The 27,553-nt window shown below is 44.9% G+C and overlaps 2 protein-coding genes and 2 long non-coding RNA genes across 11 annotated transcripts in view; 1 reads left to right on the top strand and 3 right to left on the bottom strand.

Moving 5' to 3' along the window:
• The window catches only part of SBF2 (SET binding factor 2), a 226,433-nt gene extending 215,104 nt beyond the window's left edge, over positions 1-11,329 (bottom strand). For all 7 annotated transcript variants that reach the window (XM_079309375.1, XM_079309372.1, XM_079309370.1 and 4 more), the window contains exon 1: positions 10,613-11,329. In XM_079309375.1, coding sequence (XP_079165501.1) covers positions 10,613-10,667 — 55 coding nt within the window. In that variant the 5' untranslated portion in view covers positions 10,668-11,329. The remainder of the gene's footprint in view (positions 1-10,612) is intronic.
• Positions 11,330-11,387: 58 nt separating this feature from the next.
• LOC306802916 lies at positions 11,388-15,876 on the bottom strand. The gene is made up of 3 exons (XR_013774514.1): positions 15,191-15,876; positions 11,577-12,017; positions 11,388-11,487 (listed from the first exon to the last, which is right to left on the bottom strand). It is a non-coding gene; the product is annotated as an uncharacterized lncRNA (long non-coding RNA).
• Positions 15,877-16,319: 443 nt separating this feature from the next.
• Positions 16,320-19,166, top strand: ADM (adrenomedullin). 2 transcript variants are annotated; one of them, XM_079307584.1, is made up of 4 exons: positions 16,320-16,471; positions 17,061-17,174; positions 17,445-17,585; positions 18,056-19,166. In XM_079307584.1, the coding sequence occupies exons 2-4, from the start codon at positions 17,077-17,079 to the stop codon at positions 18,345-18,347; spliced, it is 531 nt and encodes a 176-aa protein (XP_079163710.1). In that variant the 5' UTR covers positions 16,320-16,471; positions 17,061-17,076; the 3' UTR covers positions 18,348-19,166. The 2 variants fall into 2 exon arrangements, with proteins under 2 accessions (XP_079163710.1, XP_079163711.1); XM_079307585.1 differs by having other exon boundaries at positions 16,323-16,471; positions 17,064-17,174.
• Positions 19,167-19,759: 593 nt separating this feature from the next.
• Positions 19,760-27,553, bottom strand: part of LOC306802917 — a 31,622-nt gene continuing 23,828 nt past the window's right edge. Inside the window, exon 3 of the long non-coding RNA XR_013774515.1 lies at positions 19,760-20,940. This is a non-coding gene — a long non-coding RNA (uncharacterized lncRNA). The remainder of the gene's footprint in view (positions 20,941-27,553) is intronic.

Raw genomic sequence — 27,553 nt, forward strand, 5'->3', positions numbered from 1 at the left:
TGTCCCTGCCCATGGAACCAGAGTATCTTTAAGGTCTCATCCAAACAAACCATTCTATGATCCTTGAATCTATACGTAACTCTTGAGACTCTTACCATTAAATCAGGAACAGCTTAGATTCAGACATGAAAATTTGCTGCTAATTAAGATTGGCAAAACCATGTTGACATGTTGGTCCATCTGCTCTGAAAATTGCAGAAACCACATGGTGCTTTGTACAACTACATTAAGATCACCAAAGTCCAAAGCTCCTACTAGTAAGCATCAAATGCAAAAGAATAAAAAAAGATCTAGACTCTTAGAACCATAAATCAAATCTAATAAAACATACAATTTATGTTTTGGTCTCTGCAAATCTATTTTCAAACTTTTAAGAGAACAGTTAAGACTAGGTAGGGAGTACATACCAAACTTAGTCAGTAAGTAATGAGGGTTTTCTACTGTTCATTTCTAGACTTCATATGGTGATTTTTAAACAGAACTATATTCTGAGTCTTCTGCTTCAGAATTTCAAAGTATTTTATCAGTAGCCATGACTCTTCTTGTTTTCATATGAAACCTAAAACCAGAACTATTGGTTTTTGAGGAGTCAGGGAGAAGAAGAAAAGTTAGGCATGGGAGACAGCTCATCCCACAGACTTTACAATAACTTTAAGAACACTGGCTGAGAATAAGCAGAACACACACAACTGACTTACAAAGGAAGATAGGAGATCCATGGGTTTTAATTTTCAAACCATCACAACTTTGGGAAATGAAACATTTCCAAGGTCTTTTCCACAAGACAGATACAATGGGTTGCAGAGCAGTTAAGGCCATTCTTTAAAAAATTATTATTGCTATTATTACTTTTATCTGAATCTTACCTCTGGGTTTTCTAGTCTCAAATGATGGAAAGCATATTCTCAAGAAACAACAGATTATGAAAGCAATAGTCTTATGAGTTAGGCCTCTCAAATCCTAGCTCACTGGAAAGAGCATTTTTATTAGAATTAAGTATGGATGCAAATTGCTACCTTCTGCCTTCTGCTAGGCTATCAGCAAACACAGCAGCTATGATTATTATTATCAATAACTATGTCTAGAGACTAGACCAGGGAACCCACATGTTCTTGAACTGCAGTTTTCCAAAAAAGGCTATTTACTAAACCACTGGCCACATTTTTTGCAAATTAAAAAATAAATAAATAAATAAACCCATAAACAAGCACGTAAACAATTTTGTAAGAATGCAAAAAACATCTTACAAGGTCAGAAAGGCAGAAAACATGTTTTCTGAGTTCTTTTTCAAGACCACTCTCTCACAAAAAATGAGTGACAGTCTTGCCTCTTCCAAAAAGATACCATGTGGCAAAAGAGAACAAAATGATAAAAAGCAGCCTCCACGAGATTATTTTGTTAAATATGTATGATCTCATCTCTTTAATAATAAACACTATAAACAAAATATTTGGAAAACACAATGCTGAAACAACAACCTTCCAAAAGTATCACAACTTGAACGGACTCTGTTTACCCAGTGGCAAACCTGGTATCATTATTTGTGCACGTTAACCAAACAGGAAAGAGAATCTTTTGAAAGAAGAGTTTTGAATTCCAAATCACAAACATGTGGCTCTCTATGGCTTTGTTTTCTTTTCAGTTGCCTGTAGCTGAAACAACACGCCACTGGCTTTGGCTGTGCTGCTGAACTGCAGTGCCATCACAGCTGCAGGCTGAGCACATCCCACTGCTCTGGGGGCTTTGGGATGCTCCAGCTCTCTCTGCTGCTTCCCTGCTGAAAGAATCAACCCCTCAGAGCTGGAAAAGGGATCACATGGTGCCAGGACAAATCCAGGTGCCTCAGCTCCAAGCATGCTTACAGGGAGCTTGAGTGGGAATAGTGCAGGAAAGGCACCAGTGTCTAAAATTGCTGCCTCCAGCCAAAGGGCAAACCTGAGAGCTGCACAGGCATTGCCTTAACTCACTTGAGCAAAGTGAACCAGAATTCATCACTGAAAATATGCATTTCAGTTTTAGTCACTACAAAATACTCAGGGAAGAAACATTTCCCTGCAAGCTTTGAACATTTGCATGGAGTCCTAAACACAGACTGAATATTTATCACCACAGAAAACATCCTTTTATTCTGTGTGTATGTCTCGTTATCTTATTTGTTTTGGAAATACCACTAAAAGCATCCACTGCAAACCTTGGGCTTTCTACCACTGCTGAAACTTCCTCATCATGAGAAACACATGCTAATTAGCTTCCTATTTTGCTAAAGCAAGCAGCTCCTGAAAGGCATAAAGTAAGAATAATTCAATAATTGCTCTTCTAAGAAATGTGGGGTGAATCCCAAAGGCAATGCTTAGGCAGCAGCTCTTGCCTCCCTTAACAGGAAATTCCAACTTGTTCCTCAGCTGCAGCCCTATGGCACAACCTATGGCTCAGGCAGAGGCCCCAGGCTGAGATACTTCACAAAAAGCAAATTCTGCCTGGCAGCCCACTGAACAAAATAAAAAAAAAAAACTCTCACAGACTGAAGATTCCAAGAACTTGCAGCCTAAAAGAGGAAGATTAAATAGATTAATGGATTAAATTACCCAATAAAAAATGGGGGGGAATGTGGGTTTAAATCAATGTTTTAGGAAGGCTTTTAAAATTGGCTGTATCACCAATTTTTCTTTGAAACCTTCTTTAAGAAAATCTATATTCTTAAAAAATATCAAACCTACTACTTTTGTCTTTACAAACTATACAACAAGAAGAAAGTAAATGGAAATCCTCTTGTAAGTTCTACTAGAATGTTTTGTATTAAACCTAGTTTAAAAATAGCATATACCAACAATATAGACCAGTAACAGCCCAGTCATCACACAAGCTTCATAAAACTACTATGTGTTTTTCTGGGAAACCAGATTAATTATGAAGAAATGGCTCTGCAGGAACAAAGCATGTGGCTTTCTTCTATTTTTATGTAATTGCAATTTGCAACTTTATGAAAAGCAGTCTGTGTAACAGAATTAAAAAACACAGCTTTCCTAAAAGTACAGTAGGCCCATTCAACAATATTTCAAGAATTAAAATTCCATTACAGTTGAATTTATGACAAGATCACAACTTTGTCTTTCAAGTCTTGAGTATTTTGTTAGTCACACATACAACTTATTCTTACTGCCATTTAGGAATTAGATTTACAGTTCAGAGAACAATAGTCACAAAAAAGGACGAGTGTTTGCATTTCTTTGTCCAAAACAAAAATACACATGTTCATGTACAAATTTATGCTGTGGAAGACTTCAAGTGGTCAAGCTAAAAGGTTTATTGGGCTTTAACTGCTGCAATTATAACAAATTAAGAAAAAAGAGTGTGATTTTTTTTTAGCTACACAGATAACTAACAGCTATAAGCATCACTAATGGTGCTCTACCTTGTTCTGTAACTATTTTCAAATATTTTTTTACTTAAACAAACTAAATGCACCATATAAAGTCTCAATGGTTGACATCTGTTTCCAGCTCAATTATTTCTGTAAAACTTCACACCAAATACTTTTTCTGCTTGAAGGAAATAAGACTGGGGAGAAAAGGATTTTTTTTGGCCTAAACTAAAATTCTACCCAGCACACTTTTAAGGCCCAAAATTTACAGAAGAGACAAAACCTGACCCTGGTGCTTGTGTGATGAACTGGAATTTGTTTATTTAAAGATGAAAACCATGAGAAATCAGACTGAGTGGCCAAGAGGACTTCATCTCAGAAAACCACTGAGTACATGAAGAGAGTTAAATGAATACTGAGAGCAAGAGAAGGAAGGAGAAAGTGAGAGGTGAAAATGGCAGATATTCTTCTGGAGTAAACCCAGAAGATGGAAAGCATTCTACAACACCAGATTGTGTCACACAGAAGAAGCAGGAGTGGTCAATGTCTCACAAAAAAGGTTCCTAAAGCACGAGGAAGTGACATGCAGCCCATTAGAGTCTGACAACACTCCATACTCCTGGCATCACTGCTGCAGCAGCTGGCAAAAGGAGCTCAACAAAATCCATTTTCCAAATGCACAACCTTCCACAACTGAAGTCAAGGTTCCAGAATGAAAAGCTGTCATCCCTTCTCATCCACAAGTATCTGAGAGATCCTCTGCCAGAATGTCTCATCTTCCTTCCAGTTGCTATTCCAGCAGACCCAACTCGACACTCTGACATTCAAAAAAGACATTTTCTATCTTGCTGAAGACTGATCCAAGTGCCAGATAATGGATTTTCTGGGGTTCTAAATCCTAGGAACCAACATCTGAACCACAGTAAAAGGACATGATAAGAACATCATTCCTACCTTCTATTTTTTCCCCCTTGAATTTCTTCCTGAGTGACTGATTTTGTAAACCTAGTAACATTCCTTTGTCTCTTTTTATCCACTGAGATCTCCCATGGTCCAATGGGGCTTTGCATGCAACTATCCTGAATTTGTATCCAAACTCATGATGAGTTTGTTTTTTCTGTCTCTTAGCCTTCCTCCACAACAGCTACACACAACCCCAGACTGTCACCAAGTGCTGGCTCTGCCTGCAGGAGTGACAGCCAGTCACCTACGTCCAGCTCAGTGGAAATTCTCTGGTTACTTTGACATCTTGAGCACAACACTACCAGAAAGGAAATTCTAAAATACCAAAGAATTCAAGCTCTGTTCAGTAATTGCATTTTTATCATAGTATTCGATTTGCAGAAGATTGAAAACTGAGAGCTGTAAACATTAGAGACATGAAATCATGATCTATCTAGTCACTAGCAGATAAGCAATAACCAGCATGTTCTTGGCTCAATGAGCAGGGATTTAGCTGCCAAATCCCAATCAACACTAATTGGATTGTCCTTGACTTCAGAACATACCACTGACACCACAGGAGTAATTTATTTCAACAAACACATATAAATGGAACACAATTCCCAAAACACCAAGCAGAAGAAAATTAATCTCATCGATCCTAATAATGCTATTGTTAGAAATCATTTTTTCCCACTATATAAGCAAGGAGCCTGAAAATCACAAGCTATTGCAAAGAGGAGTAAGAGGAGAGATGAACCAAAGGAAAACCTCCTACTCAGCAGTATATATTTGCAGGACACAACTTTCACTGACAGTTATCAAGGCTGAACTGTGAATCTGCTCTTACACACTTTACAAATTATTCCACAGTGACTGTGGTTTTCCTTTGTGACTATCAGTAGTTGGGGAGGTAGCTGGTACTTTAAATTCATGTCAGAAAACCACCACAGCAGTATAATTCTCTTCCTCACTGTTACAAGACAAGACTGTTATGTTTGGGATGTTGGAGAAGTTAAATGTCAGTCTCATTGTCCCTCCACTGAAAAATATGATTGTGGTTATAGAAGGCCAGGGCTTACACAGTATTCAGGCTTGCATAACAAACTGTCTTCCATGAACAGGCTGCAGGAAAAGTGTCTTTTTGTCAGATAATCCACAAAGTTAATCCAGGACAGAACAGGGGAGAGAGAGTTGCTTGACTGCAATTTAGTCACAAAGATAGGAAATGCTACTTCCTTCAACATAATGTGTGTCCTCGTATTTCGGAACAGATGGAGATAGCTGACAGAGAAAAATATCAGCCTCCATGAATATTTTAGTTTAAAATAAAAGGCAGGGAAAAAAGTGTTGGTATTATAATGGCAAGACTGAGTAAAGGGTCTGAAATCCAAGTTCTTTCAAAATATTCACTACAGACATGTGAGGGAAAGAAGATTTATATGATCTCTATCGAATTTAAGATTTCTCCAAAATGATAAATTCATAAACCAAAACCAATTTTTTTTTTAGTCAGCATTATGTACTAGAAGAAACTGCTTGCGCATCTTATAAATATATGCTACTAAAAAATACTGGGAGCCCTCCAAGCAGACTTTCAAGAGAGTTTTATCTCACCAAAAAAAAACCAACAAAGACCCAACAAAAACCACCACAATCAAAACAAACAAAACCAATGTCCAATACAACGGAAATATTTTTTTCCTCATTCTGTTTCAGCATATTATTGTGGAATCTGTTGTACTTGAGAAGTAAATCACAAGGTTTGGAGGAAAAGATAATTTCATTTACTGCAGTAAGTGATGTGTTGACAAGGCTTTTGGGCTCCCATGTCCTACCAGCCATATCCAACTAAAGTCATCTCCCAGCAATACCCAGGCACACTTCTGCATTCTGCTCTAGCACTGCACTTGATGCTCCATTCCACTACAGCTACAAGAATTCTCCTGCCACAATAAGAAAGACTTTGGTTTTGTTGCTTTTTTAATCCCTTTGAGATTTCCCTGGATTGTATCTGAATCAAATTAAGCCTCAGCACAGATAAGAAAGCCACTGAAGCAACAGTGGCTTATCCCCTTATTTTTCTACATTTTCTGTGTTACAGAGATTGAATGTCATGGCATCAAGCAATCATCCACTCCTTATGCACACACTAGCTCAGTGAAATGCCCAACTATGAATACACAGCAAATACACCAGAAAATCCTCATGATATTACATTCTTCACAGGCAAAATCTGTTCAGAGGAAAAAAAATAGAAGCATCAGACAACTCCATTTAGAAATTTCTCCCACTCCATCAACAATCACTTGTCTTGTTTCAAAATCCTCTGAGATAGGAAGCTATGTTACACAATAAAGGCTTCCCTGAAGAGGAGTTGATAAAAATCAGAACAGAAACAACCACAACAGAGCCTACACATGTTATACCAGCATTTATCAGTTGTGACAACAGCCAAATAAAACCGCTATACTGTTGCAAGCCTTCTGTCCTACACACTGCAACTGCACAGAGTCAAGAACAAATCATTCCTCTGTCTTCTTAGAGCCACCAAACCTCACAGAAAACATCTTGCTCCAACTCACAGATTTTCTCCTTTAACTTCTGGGTACAGGACAGCATCCTACAGGAAAGCTGCTATGGGTGCATGGGATAATTAATCAAATCCAGTGATTGGATCCTCTCTTCTTTATCCTTACCTTCCAGCTGCTGACACAGAATGTTCTCTCTTTTACCTTTTCCAAGTACCTGTATGTACATTCTAGGGATAGATTTATGATTAGGGCTTATACCAGCAAAACCAAAAACAAACAAAACAAGAAAGACATTTTCTCATGCCCTTCTGTGATCTTTGCAAACATCTGTGTTCTTCCTAAACCCCATCCACATTCCATTATTCAGACATATTAAATGAGAATTTCTTGGTGAAGCACATCAAACACACTTCAAAATCCGTGAAAAAAATAAAATGCATAAAGACTAAGGCCTTGTGGGATTTCTCCTAGCTGTTAACCCAGAGTGCCTTCATTTGGTAGCACCTTTGCTCCTTCCAGAGACTTCTGTAAGTGCCTTTTGCAGCCAGTTATGTAACAGCTTTATATTGTGCTGATATGCTGGGGGAAAACGTGGTTATCTGCCTCAGCCAAGGTTCAGCTGAAGGCAAAATACACCAAGGTTGATTGCTTTACTCTGTGCATCACTGAAATCCTTCATGCTTTCACTGCTAGAACAAAAAAAAAAGGGATTTAGTAAAGCTGGGGGATTTATAAATCTGGTTTCTCCAACTATGTCAGGACACTTAACATGCACTTCTGACAGCAGCTACTGCTGCTGCAGTTCTGAGCAGTGGCTCAGAACGAGTTCTTAAAATACACAACAGCCATCACAGCCCTGATCCATCTACACTCAGTGTCATGGGCAGAGACACACACTGAGCAACTGGAGTGGGCACACAGACCAGTGCACCTGGAACAGAGAAAGCTGGGAGAATCCTTAACAGCACAGAGCCTTCCCAGCTCCAAAGTGCCTGCAATTCTACTGACACTTGTCAACAGCAAGGCTCATTCTCTGCTCAGGAAGAGCCTCTGTGCATCTTGCCAAGCATGAATAAACTGCTTGTTGGGCAAATTATCCAAGAGCTCCCATTCCTTGGAGGATGTAGGAGACTAAGCCACCTCAGCAACATCTTTGTGCCCAAGGCTCTAGAACCATTAAAGCTGATAAAAATTCGGGGTGCATTGACCTGGCAATACTGGCATTCATCTGACCTCCTGATGAGCCAATGCTGTTTGAAAAATTAGTAGAAAAGTAATCCAAGGACAAGATAATAGAGCAATACAGGTACAACACCCAGCAAGAAAGGTCTTTTGGATGGGTCAGCATCATAAAGCCAGCAAAGAAACCAAAGGAAGATTTAACACAACAGGAATGGCAGCACTAGAACTGCTGGAACATCAATTTACACAAGCCTAGACCAGAACAAAAATGGACTTTCATATGCTTGATTCCCAAAGGACACACTCTCTGGTTTATTCAAGGACAATAAAACTCTTCACTTCCCCTGAAGACTTTGCTGGATAAAAACTTGTAGCATGAGTAACAAAGTTGTCTCAAAACAAGAAAAATCTGCAAATCTGCTCCTAAACTGCATAAACACAGCAAATGTTTTTTGAGTAAAGCCAGACAACCTGCCCAGGAAATCAGCACTTTTACTACATTTTCAGGGGTACTGCAGATATTGGCACGTGTAAATAAATCCATATAAGCAGTGAGAGGAGAGCCAGCAGACACAGTGGGGGCTTTCCTGGGAGAGCAGTCACTCCTATAAACACCCTTCCCTATAAACCACAAGTGTTTATCATCCAAATGCTGCTGACACACAGGTTGGGGGAGAGGGTACAGCATTTCTGTTTGCTTGTTTACACAAAACTATTCCACAGATTATGCCTGGGGAAAAAAAAAAAAACCACTACAAAATGTAATTACACTCAACATGAAAATCAAGCACATTCAAACCAAGCCAAAATGTAGCTAGATGAAAAAAAAAAAAAAAAAGAAAAAAAAAGAAAAAAGAAAAGAAAGGAAGAAAAGGAACATACTTAAAAATATAAAAGCTTCAAAGGTAGCTAGTCTGTAATCCTAGAAATGTTTGTCCCTGCTTTTCATATAGAAGGAAGCATAATAAATGCATCAAAAAACTGCAGTTTTATAAGAAAAATAAAGGTCAGTACTCCATGTATTATGGGATTGTATGTGGGGGTAAAGGAATTTAGAAAACAATGCATGCCTAGTCTTCAATAGAATGTTGTTCCTTCAAGCATTTTTCTTATGAAGCATTAAAGTAGCAACAAGTAATTCAAATAATGAAGTCTAAAGAGTTGCTTTCTGGGCATGACCTTTTTAAATTAAGGTTCAGGAGTTATTTCTGAATCTGCTCAATTTCACCCATGCAAGCAATTCTACCAAACTTCATGAGACAATTTATGTACTGGAAGTTAAACACATACTTAAATGCTACAGATGAAGACATTTTAGAGACATAAAGCTTTCATTGCAACCTGTATTGTACCCATGAAGGAAGGAGCCTACTTGCTTTGTCTTCTTAAAAGCACATGTGAGATTTTTGGTTGCTTCTTAGTTTTGATTTGGGTTCTCTCTACTTTGTCAGGGAAAATGTTACAAACAGGAGAGACGCAAAAGGGAAGGTAAAAAGGAAATTTTAACATGAAATACTTCCCATTTCAGATGTCTTGATTTTGACATCTGAACAATGTACATCTGACATTGTACAATTAGGACAAATCCACTATCAAATGGGGTGAGAGGAGAAACCAGGCTGTAATTAATAGAATAACTGCAGAATAGTAAAATCCAAGAGACCCTTAGCAGAACTTTGTAAGACCCTTCATCTTTAAACATAGAGATATAATGATTACTCCAAAAATGACACTTCTTTTAAAAAAATCCCATAGCCTGAGTTTATTAGCTGCACTTTTTGAATGAACAGATACAGACTACACGCAATTGCTACTTCAAAGAATTACTCTGAGTAACAAACTTGAGTGTTGTTTGGTTTATGCACAGTTAAATAAATTAGGGAACATTCGACTGTTTAAAATATTGTTTATTAACAACATACATTCAAAGGGTCGCTCTGAAATACCCAGTACAAACACACACCCGTTGACAATCACTTCGCTTTCCAATCAGTTCAAACACTGATTTGAGATCCCTGCAGCAACAAAGCCGGTATCATAACGGAGAGTTACATAACACCAACCACTCTCTCTTCGCCCACAAAACGCCGGCGGCTCACACCACTTCCCCTTCCCCCAGCAGACAGAACGTGTCCCGAGGCTTTAGGGAAAGCGCCCATCCCCGCAGAGGCTCCCGGTGCCACGGCGCTGCCCCGGGCACAGCGCTGGAGGAGCGGGGGCAATGCCGGCCGCTCGCCGATCCCCTTTGTTCTCCCGGGAGCCGGCGGGACACAGGTGGGACGCGGCGGGGGCCGGGCCCGCCACGGCCGCGGGCCCCGTTTGAACCGGCCGCGCTTCGGGACGGAGCCGCAGCCGCTGCCGGCGGGCGGGGCGGTGCAGGAGCCCCTCCGCTTCCCCGCTCGGGAAAGGGGGATTAACCCTCGGCTCGCCCCGCTGCCCTCACCCCCTCCTCCCCCGGCCGGACGCGCGGCCCGTGTGCGCCGCAGTCTCCTCCTCCCGCGGCCCGGCCGGAGGCGGGCGGGGGCCGGGGCCGGGCAGGAGCGCGGGGAGCGGCCAGGCGCGGCGGGGCAGCGCTGCGCGCAGCCACACCTACCTGTCTTCTCGTGGTCATAGCCCACCACGATGAAGTAGTCGGCCAGCCTGGCCATGGCTGCGCGGGGCGCGCCTCGGCCTCACCACCCCAGCGGCTGCGGCGGCGGCTCTGGGCAGGCTCAGCATCCTCCGCTCCGCGCCCGCCGCAGGAGGAACGGCACCACCTCAGCCATGTTGGAGGCGCGGGCGCGCCGTGCGCCTGCGCGCCGCCCGGACCGCTCGCCGTGACCCCGGGGCTGGGCGGGGGCTGGGGCGGCCCGGCCCGGCTGTCCCGCAGTGCCGCTGCCCCGGGCCGGCCGCCGTGCCGGGGCGCCGCTGCCAGCGCCGCGGCCTCTCTTCGCAGCCCCCCGCGGGCGGGGAGGGCCCGGCGGGGGAGGTCCGCGCCCCGCCCGCGCCGGGCTTTGTCTGCCGGCAGCCTCCCCCTGTGCGGTGGCCGCCCGGGGGGCAGCGGCTCCGCGCCACGTTCCCCTCACAGAAGACACTCGCGGCGGCTCCGAGCGCTCTGCCTGCCCGGGGAGACTCGGGTGCCGCTCCCGCGAGGAGCTGCCGGGGCCGGGCATCGCCCCGCCGGGGCTCCGCGGAAATGGAATCCGGCGGCGGGATAACGCCGGCCCCGCCAGCCCGGCCCGGGGAATGGGGGGCTGCGCTTCCAGAAGGTGTCCCGGTCCCGTCTGTCCGGGCTGTGCGGGACGTGCCGCCGCGGGGGTAGCCGTCCCGGGTGCCGGTCCCGGCCCCTCACAGCAGCGCCCACAGCGCGGAGCGGGCGGCGCTGCCCGGCCCCGCGGCTCTCCGGCGGGGCAGTGGCCGGCAGTGCCTCGCCGTGACCCGCTGGCCCCGGACGCGCCGGCCCGGGCACGGGCGGTGGCCGCGGGGGCGCTCAGCGGGGCCGCGCCGGGAGCTGCCGTGCTGCTGCCGGTAACGTGCAGATGAGCTGGCGCCTTTCCCAGCGCGGCCCTCGAGAGCACGGTGAGCTGTGCCAGCAGCCGCGGAGATGCTGAGGATAAACGAGGGGACAGTACAGCGCTTGGGTAGCTGGCGGAGCCTGCAAAAACTCTCTGATAAGCTTCTATGTGGGTCCCGTTTGACAGCGCGGAAGACATGGGCTGCACTCCAGCGAGGAGCGGCCGTGGGCACCGGGCTGGCTGTGGAAATGCAGCAAACTGGACTCGCTCCTGACGATCCACCCTGACGAGGGACCCAGCAGACAGTCATTAGTGGTCTCAGAGACACTTCTGCTTCAAACACGCCGTTCTTACACTTCTCAGCTGGGACATACTGACTCGGTGTCTTGCTGATAAGCCAGATGCAAACTGGTCAGGAAGCTTCAAGCAGTGTTCCCGCTTGTGCTTTTCTCAGCGGAGGGCAGAGGTTGACATCTCCCCGGAGTCATCAGCTTCGTGATTTAGCTGTTTTGAAGCAAATAACATGTGTAAAGATCCAATCCTAATACATTTCCTTGCTTAGGAGTAAAGAAAAATGTGTAATATATACATAAAAAAGGTTGACCATACTTTTTGAGAAAGAGATGCACTCTGTGGGGTCACGTCCCTTCTTCTAGGAGTTAGGTAGGAATACCTTAGTTAAGTCATGTAAAGGCATTTTGGTCAGGACACAACAACAGATCACAAAAGGGAAGGGTAATGTACAGCTGTTCTGTACAGCTAAACCTGGAGGGAAAGTTTAAGGACACTAAGAAATTACCTAATTCGGAGCTGGAATGGGACCTTATAGGTATCATATCTGTACTCATAAAAAGATTCAATATGCAATTACAAATCCCAATAGTAAAATCTCACTGCTCTTTTAACACAACACTTCTAGCAGGAGAGGATCACTCACACCTTTCCCAGAGCATTAATAAAGGCTGATTCAAGAGCAAGATGTTTATTTAGTGATTTCCCAATACTGTGAGTGCTCACTTTACAACCTTGCTCCTTCTGCCATCTACATCAGTACAGCCCAAGTTTATAAAGCCTATAAATTTCATAAGAAGTGGCACATCTTAAATAAGAAATAGGGAGTTCAGTTCAGCTCATTTATTTCACAGAATCACAGAATGGCTTGGGTCAGGAGGGATCTCAAGGATCATCTTGTCCCAGTCCCCCTGCTACAGGCAGGGACACATTCCACTAGACCAGGTTGCCCAGACCCATCCAACCACACCATGAACACTTCCAGGGATGTGGCATCCACGACTTCTCTGGGCATCTTCCCTTAAGTATAGAGCAATCACGTTCTTACAGGACAAGTGAGGAAGAGCAGACACAGTGTTTGTTCACCTAAATTCTAATGAAAAGTAAAACTGGATGCTCCTCCAGACCACCCAACTTTAATTCCCTCACTTGCAGCAGGGTAGCCTTGATCCCCTCAGGAGAAGCAGGGGCTCACAGCGGGCACCAAGGCACAGGTCTCCACAAACACAAGTCAATGTACTTACCCAGGGGAAGAATTGCAAGGCTGCAGTCTCTCCAAGAGCCTGAAAGCACTCAGGGACAGTGTTGCCACACTAACACTGTGCACTTGCCAACAGTAAGGTGTGAACGTGCACACCACCTTCTACATTCACTCCTTCAGGAAACAAAATTCTCACTCTGCCTGCAATCTCTTTATCCCCCTGCCAGAACAAGGGAGCAGACACGACCCCGACCAGGCTTTTCCCTACACACATCCTCCACTCTGGAGACTTTGTTTGGTGCACTCAAACCTGTCAGACATAAGGCTCACCAAAGCACCTCCAACAGCACTGCCAGAAATGGAATCACCCCTTTGTCACTGTGCTCTTGGCATGGAGAGAACTGGCTGAGTGCAGACACTAACAGCAAGGTTTTTCTGTATGGAGCTTGACTGAGGTTTTAGATCCTTCAGGGGGTGCCATTCTTCTATTAGTATTATCTTTCTGCTGATTTCATGCAGCCTGAAATACAATCAAGTCTATTCATACTCATGGCATATGAACTCAGAACAATTTGTTTAAACAAAGTGGAACATGCAAAGACACTTCCACACTGGCCTTCAAACAACAGTTTTCTTCCATAAGCAACACAGAAAATTTGCCTCACACTGGTTCCCCATTGATACCCACAGATTTTTCTTTTGGAATAAATCTCAGCCTGAATAATGCTCTATAAAAAGCAACTAAGCTTCACCATGTCCCTGCCAGAGCAGACACTTGTTGTAAGGTCTGAACAGGTCCATGAGCTGGCTGCTCCTCCAGGCCCCCCATTTCCACCATGGATGAGGCAGCATCCTGGAGACCCTGCATTTCACATCACAGACTGGTCTTGCTGAACTGCTTGGCATTGCCTCAGACTCACAGTTTGTGAATGATGTTGATGTGGAATATTCTGTATAACTGGGTTGGTTTTGTTTTTTGGGTTTTTTTTTTGTTTTTAAAAAGGAAATAATTATTTATGGAGTAATTTTTTGAAAAGTGATCATTGTTACATCGTACATAGTACCAATGCAGGGACTATTGCTCAATTCCAAACTGCATGAGAATGCAAATTCATAGAAAGACCAAAATGAGCATCTGAACAAAGAACATGATGTTTTGTGGTAGATTTGGACCAGCTTTACCTGCTGAAGCCTTTCACAAATCACACCAGCAACGAACTGATCATTTATGTGTCAGAGTTCGCCACCTCATGATTTTGCATGAAGGAATTTTGTATCACTGAGATGATAGTTACAGTCAGTGTGAAAGTCACGTAAGAGTTGTGTTACTACTGTTATTACTATTCCTAAATCAACGTAGGATTTTTTTTTTTATGCATTGTTTGGCTAAGAGTATACAAAATACACTTCCCGTTTAAGCCAAGGATTTTAATGAGGGATTTTCCAGCACTTGAGGAAATGTGTGATATTTCTTTTTTTTTTCTTTACTGGAATGGGAGACTTAATTTGAGTCAAAGCAATGCTTATCACATAAAATCCTGCCTTCTCATTCGGGAAGAAAAAAGGTTAGATTCAGTTTCAACTTCTGTTAATCAAGGAAATGCTTGAACTCGCACGAGTTTGAGCTGCCTCATGAGGTCTCTAAAATCCAGCCATCGCGGGCTGATGCAGTCGTGCAGCTCCGCTCCCGTTCTAGACCACTTATTTTCCCATTTCTTCCTCCCTGTGTTTCCCCCGAAGCCTCTGCTCTGCGCTCTGCCCCGGGCACGGTCCGGGGCGCGGGCAGCTCCGCGGCGCTGCGGGGAAGGGAGGAGGGCGAGCCCGGGGCAGCCCCGCTGGCCGCCGCCGCTGCCGGGCAGGTGCGGCGAGCAGCGCTCCCGGCTCGCCCGGCTCAGGGCCGGGGATCCGCGGAGCCCCCCGGAGCCGCGCAGGGGGCTCAGCAGAGGGGCCGAGCTGATGCCATGGGGACAGGCTCCCGGAGCAGCCTGTCCCGCACAGGTAGATGCCGGAGACAGAAGCCTCCGGATGTCTGGACGCTGGGGAGGGAGGGAGGGAGAGAGCACCTGAGCCCGAGTGAGCCGTGCACAGGAAAGTTTCAGTCATCCCCCTGCACATACCTCTCCGGGGTGTTGTTACACACCGCGGTTATCTAGAAAGGTAGAGTCACGAGCGCACACTCACTCACCTGACTTTTGAAACACTTTGCTTGGGGCAAGATGTGAGAGAAACATCTCAGCGGCTCATTCCTTCCCGCCGAGTGTCTCTCGCGGGCCAGGGGAGCAGATCTCCTGGGGCATTTCCCTCGGTCCCGCCGAATTTGCAGTGCGACAAAGTGAGCGGAGACACGGTCCCTCTGCTGCTGGCTTCCAGCACCCCCTGCGAAGCCGGACCTCTGCACTTCTGGAGCGTCACGGAGCAAAGACGTTAAAGACTGTAAAAAAGCCAACAACGAGGGGGTCACACTAAGATGTTGCTGCCAGCAGCGAGAATGCTGTGAGAGACCCCGATCCTGCACTGGTGTAGCTTTCTGGCCGGGAAGTGACCGCACTCACGCCCGTGGAGGTTTGAGGATTGGGAGCAGCACAAGGCACGGCGGCTCTTCCCGGTGCCCGTAACCCCAGGCGTTTCAGTGACCCTGAGCTCTCCCCAAAGCAATACCACTCGCTCTGTTCCAAGGCACAGAACTGGGCTCTAACCTTCACCTGCCAGAACCGTTTGAATCGTGATCTGCTTGAATCGATCAAGTAAATCAAATTCATTTTGTTAGATAAAAAAATGCACCCTAGTTGAATCATAAATATTAATGATGCCCGATTTGCCACCTCCTTACTAAGAAGGCTGTGATTCCAGTTACTCATTATAAATTCACGTTGTCCAAATATGGGTTTATTTTTGGAACTTTGATATTGGACGGATTTTCATGGATTTTGGAATGGCTTGAATCTGGTTGCCACTTTCCTGCTTTCACCCACCTGAAGCTAGGATGTTTAGAATTAGAAATTATGCTCCAGACAGCGTAAATATAATCATATATCAGTGGTTAAAAAGTCTGTCCCCAGTATAACAGGCTGAGGGTCCCATCGGATTTTGCAAGTTGTACCATGACTCAGAATCCTAAAATCTGCCGTTATAATTAACAAAATACCAAGGGGGTTGTTTAAGATAATTTTCAATAATCCTCTTATCCCCCCCCCCCATGTTGCCCCCAATCCAGGTCAGAATGCTTAAGGAGTGCTTGAAATGTGGGGGTGGGGGGGGTGCCAGAAAAAAGATCGCCCAGCCACGCCAAGATCCACCCACTTCTCAGCGCTGCTCTATAAAAGCGAGCAGTGGAGCGCAGAGCTCGGCAGTGATTACTTCACACACATACACACACAAAGGAGGAGTTCTCGCTCCTCAGGAAACCCTGCAAGCTCGGATCGCTACTACAAAAACATTTGCCTCAGTGGATTATCCTCACCGCCAGGTAAGAACTGTTTTTTTTTTTTTTTACGCGTCCTTGGCAGCAACAAAAGGTTCAGGGGAGGTGGAACGCAAGTAAAATTCTGCTAAATTTGGACTGTTTTGAAGAGTTTGGAGTTATGCTGTGGAGTCCTGCACTGGCTCTTGGCATCAGCTGCAGTTTACAACATAAGATCCAGAACTAGCTGGTTCTGCGTGTGAAGTGGGAAGAGGAGCTATCAGGGAATAAACTTCTCGGCAGCAAAACACTTGCTGGAGTTTGGAAACGATGCGTCCGATAGCCAGCTCTCTCTAATCTTACGGGTTTGCTAAATCCTAGTGCAAGCCGCTGGGGGTATTCTGGAAATCCTGCTGGTTTTCAGCCGCCTCTGCAACTAAACTCCCGACAAACGTAAACTTTGGAGGCTCTGTTATTTACTCTGTGATAAGTTGTTGAGCAAATATTAGCTTCTGGTTCATATCAGACACAAAGTCCCCGGTAGCCTGGGGGCTCTGCGAGGGAAGGAGCTCTCTGGAATCACCAGGAATAAAGGACAGTCCTTACTTGACTTTTACTAGCAAGCATGCTTATAGTTCTTCTCTTTTCCCTCCAGCAGGAGCCCAGCCAGAATGAAACTAGTTCACGTAGCCCTGCTCTATCTCGGCTCTGTGACCTTCTTCGGGGTGGATGCTGCAAGGGTGGACGTAGCGACAGAGTTCAAAAGAAAGTGAGTATCGGAGTATCGGAGTATCCTCCTGCCAGCGCCCCGCGCCCGGCTCCGGCCGCGATCAGAGGCACTGCATTCCCTGCGGGAATTGCTCAGCTCCTTAAAGGCCTCGCGCCCTTTCAGGAAACATTGGAGGGAGGGGAAGAAAAAAAAAAAAAAAAAAAGTAAAAAATTCGGCGCTGGCAAAGATTTTCGCCCCTCGAATCTATTTGGTTTGGCTCCCGCCCTGCAGACTTGCGATAACAGGCTCTTCCCTTGCGCTCCTTTCAGATGGACGAAATGGGCACTAAGCCGAGCCAAGCGGGACGTGAAGCCTGCGGGCGTGCTCCGAGGGCTGGGGGCAGCCGCCGACGTGCTGCCTCTCATACGCACCCAGGACGAGAAGGAGGATTCCCGAGTCTCGCCTCCCAGGTAAATTCCAGCCCGTCCTGGGCTCGGGCACTTGCTGGAGGCAGCGGAAAGTTTCGGGGTCCCCTCGTTTCCGGGTGTTTAGGGTTATTGTCGCTGTATCCTCCCCGGCCCAGAGGCAGGTCCTGCCCGGGCTGCACATCGCGCTGAAAGCCGCCTCCCGCCTTCCTTTCCCCGCGCTCTTTAGCGGGAGATAGCAGCGCCTTCGCTGCGAAAGTGAGATATAAATAGTAACTTGAGCCCTGGGTGCAAAGGGAAAAGTAACAGCCCGTGAAACGGCGGGGCCTCTCCTCGCATGGGCAGCACGCTCCGGGTGCAGCACACCACTGTGTGAGGGCACAGCCGGGGCTGCTGGGGGGACTGGCCCTTCTCCAGCCTGGGGGCTCCCTCCCCTTCACTCCCCTCGCCCACCGGGTCCCCTCCTCCGCGCCCCCACTGCGCTCTTCTCATGCCCGCTCTCTCTCTTCCTGCAGCACCCGGGAGGATGCTCACATCCGCGTCAAGCGCTACCGCCAGAGCATTAACAGATTCCCCCACTTCCAAACAAAGGCGTGCCGCTTCGGGACGTGCACGGTGCATTGGCTGGTCGACGAGCTCCACAGGGCGGCCGTCAACGACAGGAACGATGCCGCCCCGCCGAACAAGATCAGCCCGCAGGGCTACGGCCGCCGGCGGCGTTCCCTGCCCGAGCGCCGCAGCGCAGCGCGCTCCCCCCGCTCCGGGCGGCGCCCACGGACGCGCCTCGCCGCCGCCCTCGGAGTCTGAGCGCCGCAAGCCGCGGCCGAGGCCGCCTCGACGGATGGACTGAGGCTCGGGCTGGGACCCGGCAGCAGTGGCTGAGAGCGAGCGCCCGCCCGGGCGGGACCCCGGCGCGCCTCGGCGGGGGAGCTGCGAAGGGCAGCGGACGCTGCGCCCCCCGCTCGCCACCTCGGACTCTTTTTGGCCGCCCCGGGCCGGGCACCGCCGGCTCCCGCCGCCGCCCGGGCCGCCAAGGCGCCGCCGCTGCTCCCGGGGGGCCGGGCGGCCCTCGCCGCCCTCCCCCGCCCCGAGGAGGGGATGCTCAGGGGGGACCCGCCGGGCCCCGGGCTCGCCCCCCGCGCCCGAGGGTCGGAGGGTTGTCAGCCGCGGGCGAGGACAGCCCGCATCTGCTCTACCCTGCGTTATGCGCACCCGGCAGGGAATCGGACACTCCTTAGTCCCTGCGGGGACTGCGATATACTTGAAAGTCAAAGAGAGGAAAAGTGCAATTACGCGTGGTTTTTGTTAATTATAAGTACGGTGTGTGTGGATCACGAGATATGCATTGGTATTTAAGGTTGTTCTGTGTCATGTCTTTTTTTTTTTTCAAAAAATATATTTTATTTTTATACGGTTTATATATATATATATATATATATATATATTGCATAAGGGCATTTTAAAACATTGTATCCCCTCTATTTTTCATATCGTGAATGTCAAACGTTAAACTCTTTTTCCATACCTTTTTTTATCTTGCATTCCAGACTGGTGAAAGATATAGAGAATGTATCAGCTGTTCTCCATGGGCAATATGTGAAATAAAATAAACACAATTACATAAAACACTTGGGTTATGTTGTCTTTAGTGGGGGCAGTGGTAAAGATGAATCATTTCTCACTGTGTTCAGTCCTACCCATACTAATCTAGAATGGCAGTCCTGGGACAGACCAAAACTCTGCCCTTGCTGACTTTGTTAGCAACCACCTTATCTCACCAAATGGAGTAAACTCCGAGCCAGCAATGCATCCTAAAATTCCAGGGCAGGTCTGTCGAGAAGGCTCTAAGGCTCTTTTCTACCCACACATTCAAGCCAGGGCTGAAACGTGTCACAGCTTGGATTGATCGTGCAAGTTTATTTTTTGCCCTAATTAATCAGAGAAACAACTGCACACTTCAACATTGCACAACAAAGTAACAGATTTATTGAGGCAGCGTGTTCCAAAAATGGTCATGGCAGCTTCCAAGGTTATTTATGTTGAAGGATTTCCTGGGCCACAGTTCAGGTTAAAGTTAAACGGTGACCGGTTCAGTGCGGGGAGAACATTTTGGATAAAAGCTTAGCATGAGGGATTTTGTTGTTTTGTTCTTTTTTGTTGTTTTGTTTTGTTCTGTCTCTCTCTCTCTTTTTTTAACAAATTCCAAGCACAGACCAGAAAACAAATGTGAAACTGAACCTGATTAATGCACCACCAGCACCATCTATTGGTGTCTACTGCTTGCACTCCAAGAAAACAAACCTAAAACCTAAACAAGTGTATTTGAATAACTTCTTGGGTGAAATGCAGCATTTCCTCTATTTTACCCTATCTCTGAACACAGTTAACATATACAGGAGAGGACTGGGGAACAGCAGATCTCAATGCCTCTAGAATAAATGAAGTGGGGATTTTTATTTTTTTTTTACCTAATATTAAATTCCTCAAGAACATATATTTATGAGAAAAATTGAAAAGAACTGGCACTGACACCTTTCCAGGAAACTGCTGCAAAAATCTTGGGTAGGGATCTAGGCATGTATTCATGATTTTTCTTTCCAAACTTTGAAGTTCTGCTCAGAATTGCCTATTTTTAGTTACTTTCTAAGCACTTTCAGCTAAGATTTTTGAAATCCTGAGAGGTAGGTTTTCCACTTGAAACACTATTTAAAGAAAAAGAAAATCAAAGATAATGACCCTTTGCCAGTTTTAATTGCCCTGTTTGTTAACAGCTGGAAGAGAACTTACCTATCTCCTACCAATGATGCAGATTTTGCAAGATGTAAGGGATGGCACAAATGCATGGTCTTCAGCACAGGGTATAGCTGCCAGCTGAGAAACAGGCAAGGGGGTACTCTCAGACCATGGAAAACCTGGAAATTAGAATTGTTGCTGTTGCAAGTTTTGTGGTGCTTGCAGTGAGAAATTACAATGTGTAGGTTAAAGTGTGATCCTACTTAATGTACACAGCACAAGAAAACAATGGCAAACAGAGCCATCCAATTTAATAGCTACAATATTTTCCTTATAAGTCCTACAGTTAGTATTTCTGCCATCTAAATTTGGGACAGAAGGCTGGATTGGGCTACAGTGTGGTTAAGTATGTATTTGCCAACTAGTTCCTTTTGTTTGTATTGATCTTTTTTCTTCATTTCCTGCCAAAACCCCACATAGAGTACCTTTTCTTCCCTCCTTTCCTCTTCACTGGTGGAAAACACTTCACTCAACGCTGAAAGATCCTGCCCTGAACCAGACAGGGCTCAAACCAGCCAGCTGGTGCAGGGTGGCACAATTCTGACCTGATTGGAGTTTAGGAAGTGCAACTTGTGTTTGGAAGGACCAAGAGCACCACCTGCCGCGCCTGTAAGGAGAAGCAAAACTCTCTGCAATAAATAGCAACCAAAGAAAAGAGTTTGGGGTTTTTTACTTCTCTCCATTCTCCCCACCAGTCTGTGAAACCAGGTGTTTTAAAGCACAAACACTGCTGGAGGAGAGTGTCAGAAAGTAGTGAGCAGCACAAAGATGGCACATTCTTTGTGTAAAGAGCAGACAAAGAACGATGTCAGTGGATTTTGGCTGATCTAGGCTAGGTAAGCTGGAGGAGAATGGCAGAGCAGGACAAAGGCAGGCAGGGACTCTCCCATTCCACAGACTAACACCCCAGTCTCAGCTCCAGGTTTCAGGGAATGGGCTTAAAAGGAGTAGAATACATCAGGACAGCATCCTCTCTTCTCATCCATTTCTGCACCAGCCCCAGGTGTAAGCTGCCTAGGTGAAAGTTCTTCCTCCTGCCCAAGAGGGAGATGATACTGAAAAATCCTGGTGAAGCATCTTTTCACTTCAGCCCATAGAGCAAAATATTGGGTATGAATGCTTAAATAGTGGCTGAAGTTCATCCATGATTTAGATTAAGATCTCTGAGAAGTGTAAGGATTTGGGGTTTTAGGGGGAACAAGATTGTGAAACAGCCCATGAAAGTGAGCATCCTCCTATAATAGCAGAAGTTCAAGAAGAACTCTGTACTTAGGTCAAAGCCAGCTTATGCTGTAATGTGACAGATGAGAAGTGGAAGATGTCATCAAATGCCTCCAAAATCAGGAGTATCTGTTTACACACCACCTTAGCTAAAATAATAGTTTCTAAGAACAGTCTGGTGTCCCACAGGACAGTATTTCAAAGGCTGCTAAAAACTTGACTCGAAGTTCAATCAAGGTTCTAAATTAAAATTAAGTTTTGCAATGGTAAATATGTACTGGAGCAGGAATCCATCCTTATCCACCACTCTGTTCAAGAGCAGATGCCAAAGGAGTGGTCACCATTCTCAGCACAGCCTCCACACTGAAGTGTCAGAAGAGTTCATGGAATATTCTTTATGAGTGATTACTGTGTTTTGTACCTACCCTAGGGACACCCTATGGCAGACCAAGAAATTCTTCACTATAGACAATTTTTCATTACTAAAATGGATTCCAAAGGCTATTTTTATTTCATAAAGATTTTTGGGTTTCATTATTAGTTCTATATGGAATGATGGCAAGGTGCCTAAAATGCTGATACACAAGGACTTCCCCATGAAACCCAAGTGCAGGTCCCCTAATCTGGAAGAGGAAAACAAGTAATTATTTCTCTTTCTCCAGTTGGTACGACAAGTTTTTTTAAGCAGCCATGTCACCTAAACAACCACAAAAATTGTTTGTTCTCCAGTTACATCAGAAAGTGGTCAGAGTTCTTCCACTGTTACCTTGGAACAGCTTCTACTGCATCCAAAAAGTAGAGACACTGGTGCACTTTCAGATGATTATCAAAATCTGCAAAGCATCTTGGTCTGTGCTAAGAAGAACTGCAGTCAGGTGCCAGATATAAACTCTTTCTGCAAGCACAATGACAGAAAGGGGAATACTAATGAATACTTTGGCACATATGAAGCCTTTTCTGGCTCATTGAGTACCCAAAGGACAGCAAGTCATAATTAAAGCCAATAATGGCAACTCCAGACCATCCAAATAGTTTCCTTGTGCCGTCAATTCACCGTTTCATATTATCTCACATCATACTTAAGTAGTGTAGAGCACACAGGCATCAGGAGAAAGAATTCCAGCATGACTGATACAACCAATAAGTAAATCCAATTATGCCTAACTAAAATTTGTTTATTGCCTTCACAAGGGTTTGCTTTTATTATGCGAATATTTTTTAAGGAACAGGGCTTTTTGTTTTTTCCACCAAATAATTTGTGTCAGCTTTGAAATTGTTTTAATTTTTAAACACTTAATTCTTTGGAGAGAAGCCACATATCCTGCATGAGAAGAAGGAGCATAATTTGTTCATGAGGTAAAGAACTTTGCTATGTAAAAGCCTTTTTACTACAAGCTATGTACACTAGGCAAAATGCTTGGTAATGTCTCCAAATGAAAAACAAATGGTCCCATTTAGACTAGAATCATTGTTAATGATTTGATAAGACTGGAGTGTTTTGCATGCAACATTCCCAGCAAACACAACAGCAATGAGGATGCCAAATGATTTTTTTAAATTTTCTTTGATTCTGTGATAACTTTTACAAAACATTTAACTAGACCTCCTTCAGTCTCTCATCCACTTACAAAATCCTGGGGTTTTCCAAAAGCAAGAAAGATCTGTTCTACCCACTGAAGGCACATATTTTGTAATAAATTCTGACTCTCAGAATAGGTTTGCAAACTAAGTATTCTTCCAATACTTTCAGTAAGTTGTCACTTCTCTGAAAATTACGTGCAACTTTTCCATCAGTTACAAAAAGGTTTATATTTTCTTCCTACTTCTCTAACATGGTGTAAAAACAAACAAACAAATGTCTGGTTCTTAATCTCTGATGTCCAGCACTATGGGCAGAAAGGGGAGAACAAACAAACCGGATCTTATCTGTTAGTTCAGGAGCAGACTGAGCAGCTCATCAAACAAACATGCTTATTGTCCTTATAGGAGGTGGTTACTGTGACAGGAGTTCCATGAAGCTGAATCACTCCAAGACTGAAATTCATCCCACTGCTGTTACAGCACAGCACAGAAGGGTGTGTGGGCTCCTCACTTCCCCTGATGTGACCCAGCTCTGCTGGAAAGCACCAGACTCTCAGAGGCCACCACACTTCCCTGCCTGCCCACGAGGGCTCAGGAGAAGGTCTGAGCTGCACACTGGAAGAGGACAGCTGCACCTTGTAAAATATGGCTGTTGTCTTTAGAGACAAGGAAAAAGTGAGGAATTCTAAGTCACTTTTTCTAAGTAATTTTTTTCCCGAGGCTGTGCAGCCCTTCATCTCATTCTGCATAAGGAACACATTCGTAGTCTGGCCTTTATTGATAAACAACATGAAAAATATGCAACTGGCATATATCATTAGTCTCCTTACTGCCTACAGACATCAGACATGCTGGTGTGATGAACTGGTGAGCCAGATAGGAATCTGAGCACCAAATCCCAGGCCTGAGACTGATCCCATCTAATTGAAACAAAACTTCTACTGACTTCAGCAGGAAGAAAATCTAAGCCCCAGCTTTCTTTCAAAAACATGTCTATTTTTATACCAAAAGACGGTATTGCAAATTTTACTTTATACTTCCTTTATTCCAAATTTCTGGTTTTGAACATTGAAGCAACTACTAAAAGATACAAGTAAGGAATGGGATCCCTGTCAAAAAGAAGGAACACAAATCCAGGCTCTCCATCCAACCTGAAATGAGTTCAGCAATGTATGCTTATTGCTGCTGCTCTGAGTGGATGGGGTGCTGCTGGCAGTGACAACCTCAGCAAACATACATGTGTCAAGAGTGTCACTGAACGTGTTCATGAGCAGGGATGGAATCCCAGAAACTTCCACTGCCCTTGTCCAAAACCCAGACTTCATTTTTATTTCATGAAGTAGGACTTTGGAGTGCTTTAAACACTAAGACTTTATATAGCAGCATTTCCTTCCTCTTCTTTTTTCTCTTTATGTAAAAAAAAAAAAAAATAAAAATCTTGCTACTTATTTTGAAGTGTTGGAAAAGGACAGCTCAAGTGAGAGAGGAATTCCATAGCTCACAGCAGAGACTGGCAGACAATCAAAGTGCACACACCAGCACTTTGTTACAATATTTGCACAAGGCCATCAGTATCTGTTTAATGAAGGATATAAAGAGATTTGCACAAAGAAGTAAGTCCTACAGAGATGAAGATGATTTACTGAGAAATAGTTCACATCCTCTCACCCCAACCTGATTTAATTAACTCCTGGTAATGGGGGAAAAACAACCCCTTACATTACAAGTGCATGAGGGCCAATAAACCTGATTTATTGTCTTAACCACACTGCAAGACAGACAGAAACAAATGACACATTTTTTCCATGGAATGTTGTTAGAGTGTGTGCACGAAGATATTTTCCTTCTCCTGGTTCATCTGTACAACTTTGCTGCCATCTGCTGCCTCCTGAAGACAAACAAATCACTCTAAAATGAGAGTTGGATGCCAGTGGCATGGAGCTGCTGCCAGTGGGGAGGGAGGCCTGGCTTCAAAAGTGTTTTATAGCTGCCCTGGGCTGGTTACTCAATGTGCTGAGTAAGGCACAGACTCAGATTTTTCATTCCTCCTGAGCTTTACTCAGAAAAAGCAGGAACAGCACAATACCTTTGTACATTCTGAGGAGATGGAGAAAGGAACTATCCTGATACCACTTTTGCCACTCTGGGCTACCAAGAGAACAGTAGCAGCATTTTTTGAGAAAAGAGTGTTTTCAAGGTGTAACATGAAGAGATAAAAGGAGATCAGTGGCTCCTGTGCTGCAGGAAGGATCTATTTATTGAAGGGTAAAGAAGGCTGAAGTTAGAAAAGACCAGCAGTGACTTTTCAGGAGAACTCCTAATTGGAGAGATGTGCACATGCTCTCCATTTCTACACACAGAGCTCTTTTAAAGGCAGGAATCAGGACAGTGTGCTGAGTCAGACTGACCTGTTTCTCTGCCTCAGGCATAAACAACACCATCTCAGTAGTAGTCAGGTATGAGCTGTCAGCTTCCATGATCAAAGAACTGAAGTTGCACATCTAACTGTTACAAACAGAAGGGATTATTTTCAGAAAAATAATGTATGCTGGATTGAAATCACAGTTGTATTTATTTACATAATTATGTAACTTATACACACACTTAATATAACACAGGTACTCTTGTTTTAATGAATGGCATGTTGCAAAATGTTTTCATTTAACATATAATCTAAAAACACAGAGGAAGGAAGCATCATATCTGGTATGAAAGGCTGCTTCAAATTCTACCTGAGGAAGCTAGAGACAGTAGAAATGGCTTTTAAAAGATTGCAAAAATCTCTTGGCTGATATGAGGGATTTTTAAATTTTATTTTTAATTCTACTGAGTAACTCAACCAGGCATTGATAAATGGACCTTCCATCAGTATATTTCTTTTCCTCTCTATGACTGTAGAGTTTCTTCAGAATTATATTCTGTATGATGCTGATATAGAAGATTCAACCCTTTATTCATAATGGGTTTAAAAGAAGTAGCTGAAATGGTTTGGAATCAGTGCTGGTTACCTTTGCTCTCTGCTGGATACACAGTGATTCACTAGTTGGGGCACACCAGGGACTTCATACAGATCATGGAACACAGAAACACAGACAAGTAAACACAGCTGCCCAGGCTTGAGAAACAGGCCTGCTGCCACGTGCAGGGCATGGCACCAGCAATAACCATGCAGCCCACACATATGTCAGCCCTCTTCCCTTAAAGCCTGCAGATCACTGGAGGAGACCCCCAGGTGAATGAGCCCACTGGGAACCCAAAGAGCAGCACTCAGCAGCCAGGGCTCCCTTCCTCCAGGCCTGAAACAAAGGCCTGTGCAAACCCAGCCTAGACAGCCATTCTACTGCACAAGTATGTGCTAGGGGATTCCAGAGTTCAGTCAAATTAGCACTTTGAAATAGTAGCTTTTATATATAAGTATGTCTGGAAAAGGGTTTCAAAATGCTATTTCAAATCCTATTCTAGATCTAGTTTTGTTTTCAAGTGATGATTCCATTTTGTTTTCTGATTAAAACCACAGTGATGTGAAGCCACCAGTCAGTAAATTAGACTGGATTTTAATACTGACAGCTCTCATGCATTCAAGGCAAATGGGACTGGAGGAAAAAAAAATTCTGTGATGGAGAAAGGGACTGGAGTTGTCTGATAGGCCACATCAGAATGCTGAGGCAGAAAAGTGACCTTCCAGCTCAGTGTCCAGCAGCAGCAAGAAGCCAGTATGTTGGATATCATCAGGAAGGGTACTGAGAATCATTAAGGAGGTTGATAAGGTGAATGAATGTCACTCAGCAAATCCTGCAATATTACAATGGGTGGGGAGGAGCAGTCACTGAAACTTGCAGAGGAATGGTATCACAGAGAACAGTGGCAAAGCAAATGCTGCAGGCAATAGGCAGAGCTGTGCTCCTTAATCCAGAGATGCTGGAAAAGTAGACCAGACCACAGGAAGTGGCCAGGTTCACACAGTGTCCCTGAACAGGATCTCCTGTCACTGCAGGAGGCTGGCCCAGCACTTGGGCACAGACAGGCTGCTGTTCTAACCCAGTCAGGCCCTTCTGTGTTGTTCTGAGTAAAGCCCCTGTGCTGAGCATCCCTTCCATGCAGGAAAAGCCACTCTGTTGTGCTGTACTGGGAATGTGAATGTGGCTGTGCTGTGGCAGATGACTGGGAAACTGAGGGTGTATGGGGCTAGAAACACACACACCAGAACAGACACCAACAGGGCTGTTCACCCTGTGTGCCCACACACCCTCCAGCTGCAGCCTGAAACTCTCTAGCACTGAAAGGTTAGAAGAAAATTACCTCTTCTCAGTGAGACCTTGCAGTGCAGATAAAAAAAGACTCAACATCTCTGGAGGCAGAACAATACACACTGAAGAGTCAGTAATTGTTACTACTGTCATAAGTACTTGAGAGGATTA

This window comes from Erithacus rubecula (genome assembly GCF_903797595.1).
Source record: "Erithacus rubecula genome assembly, chromosome: 6".
NCBI lineage: Eukaryota > Metazoa > Chordata > Aves > Passeriformes > Muscicapidae > Erithacus > Erithacus rubecula.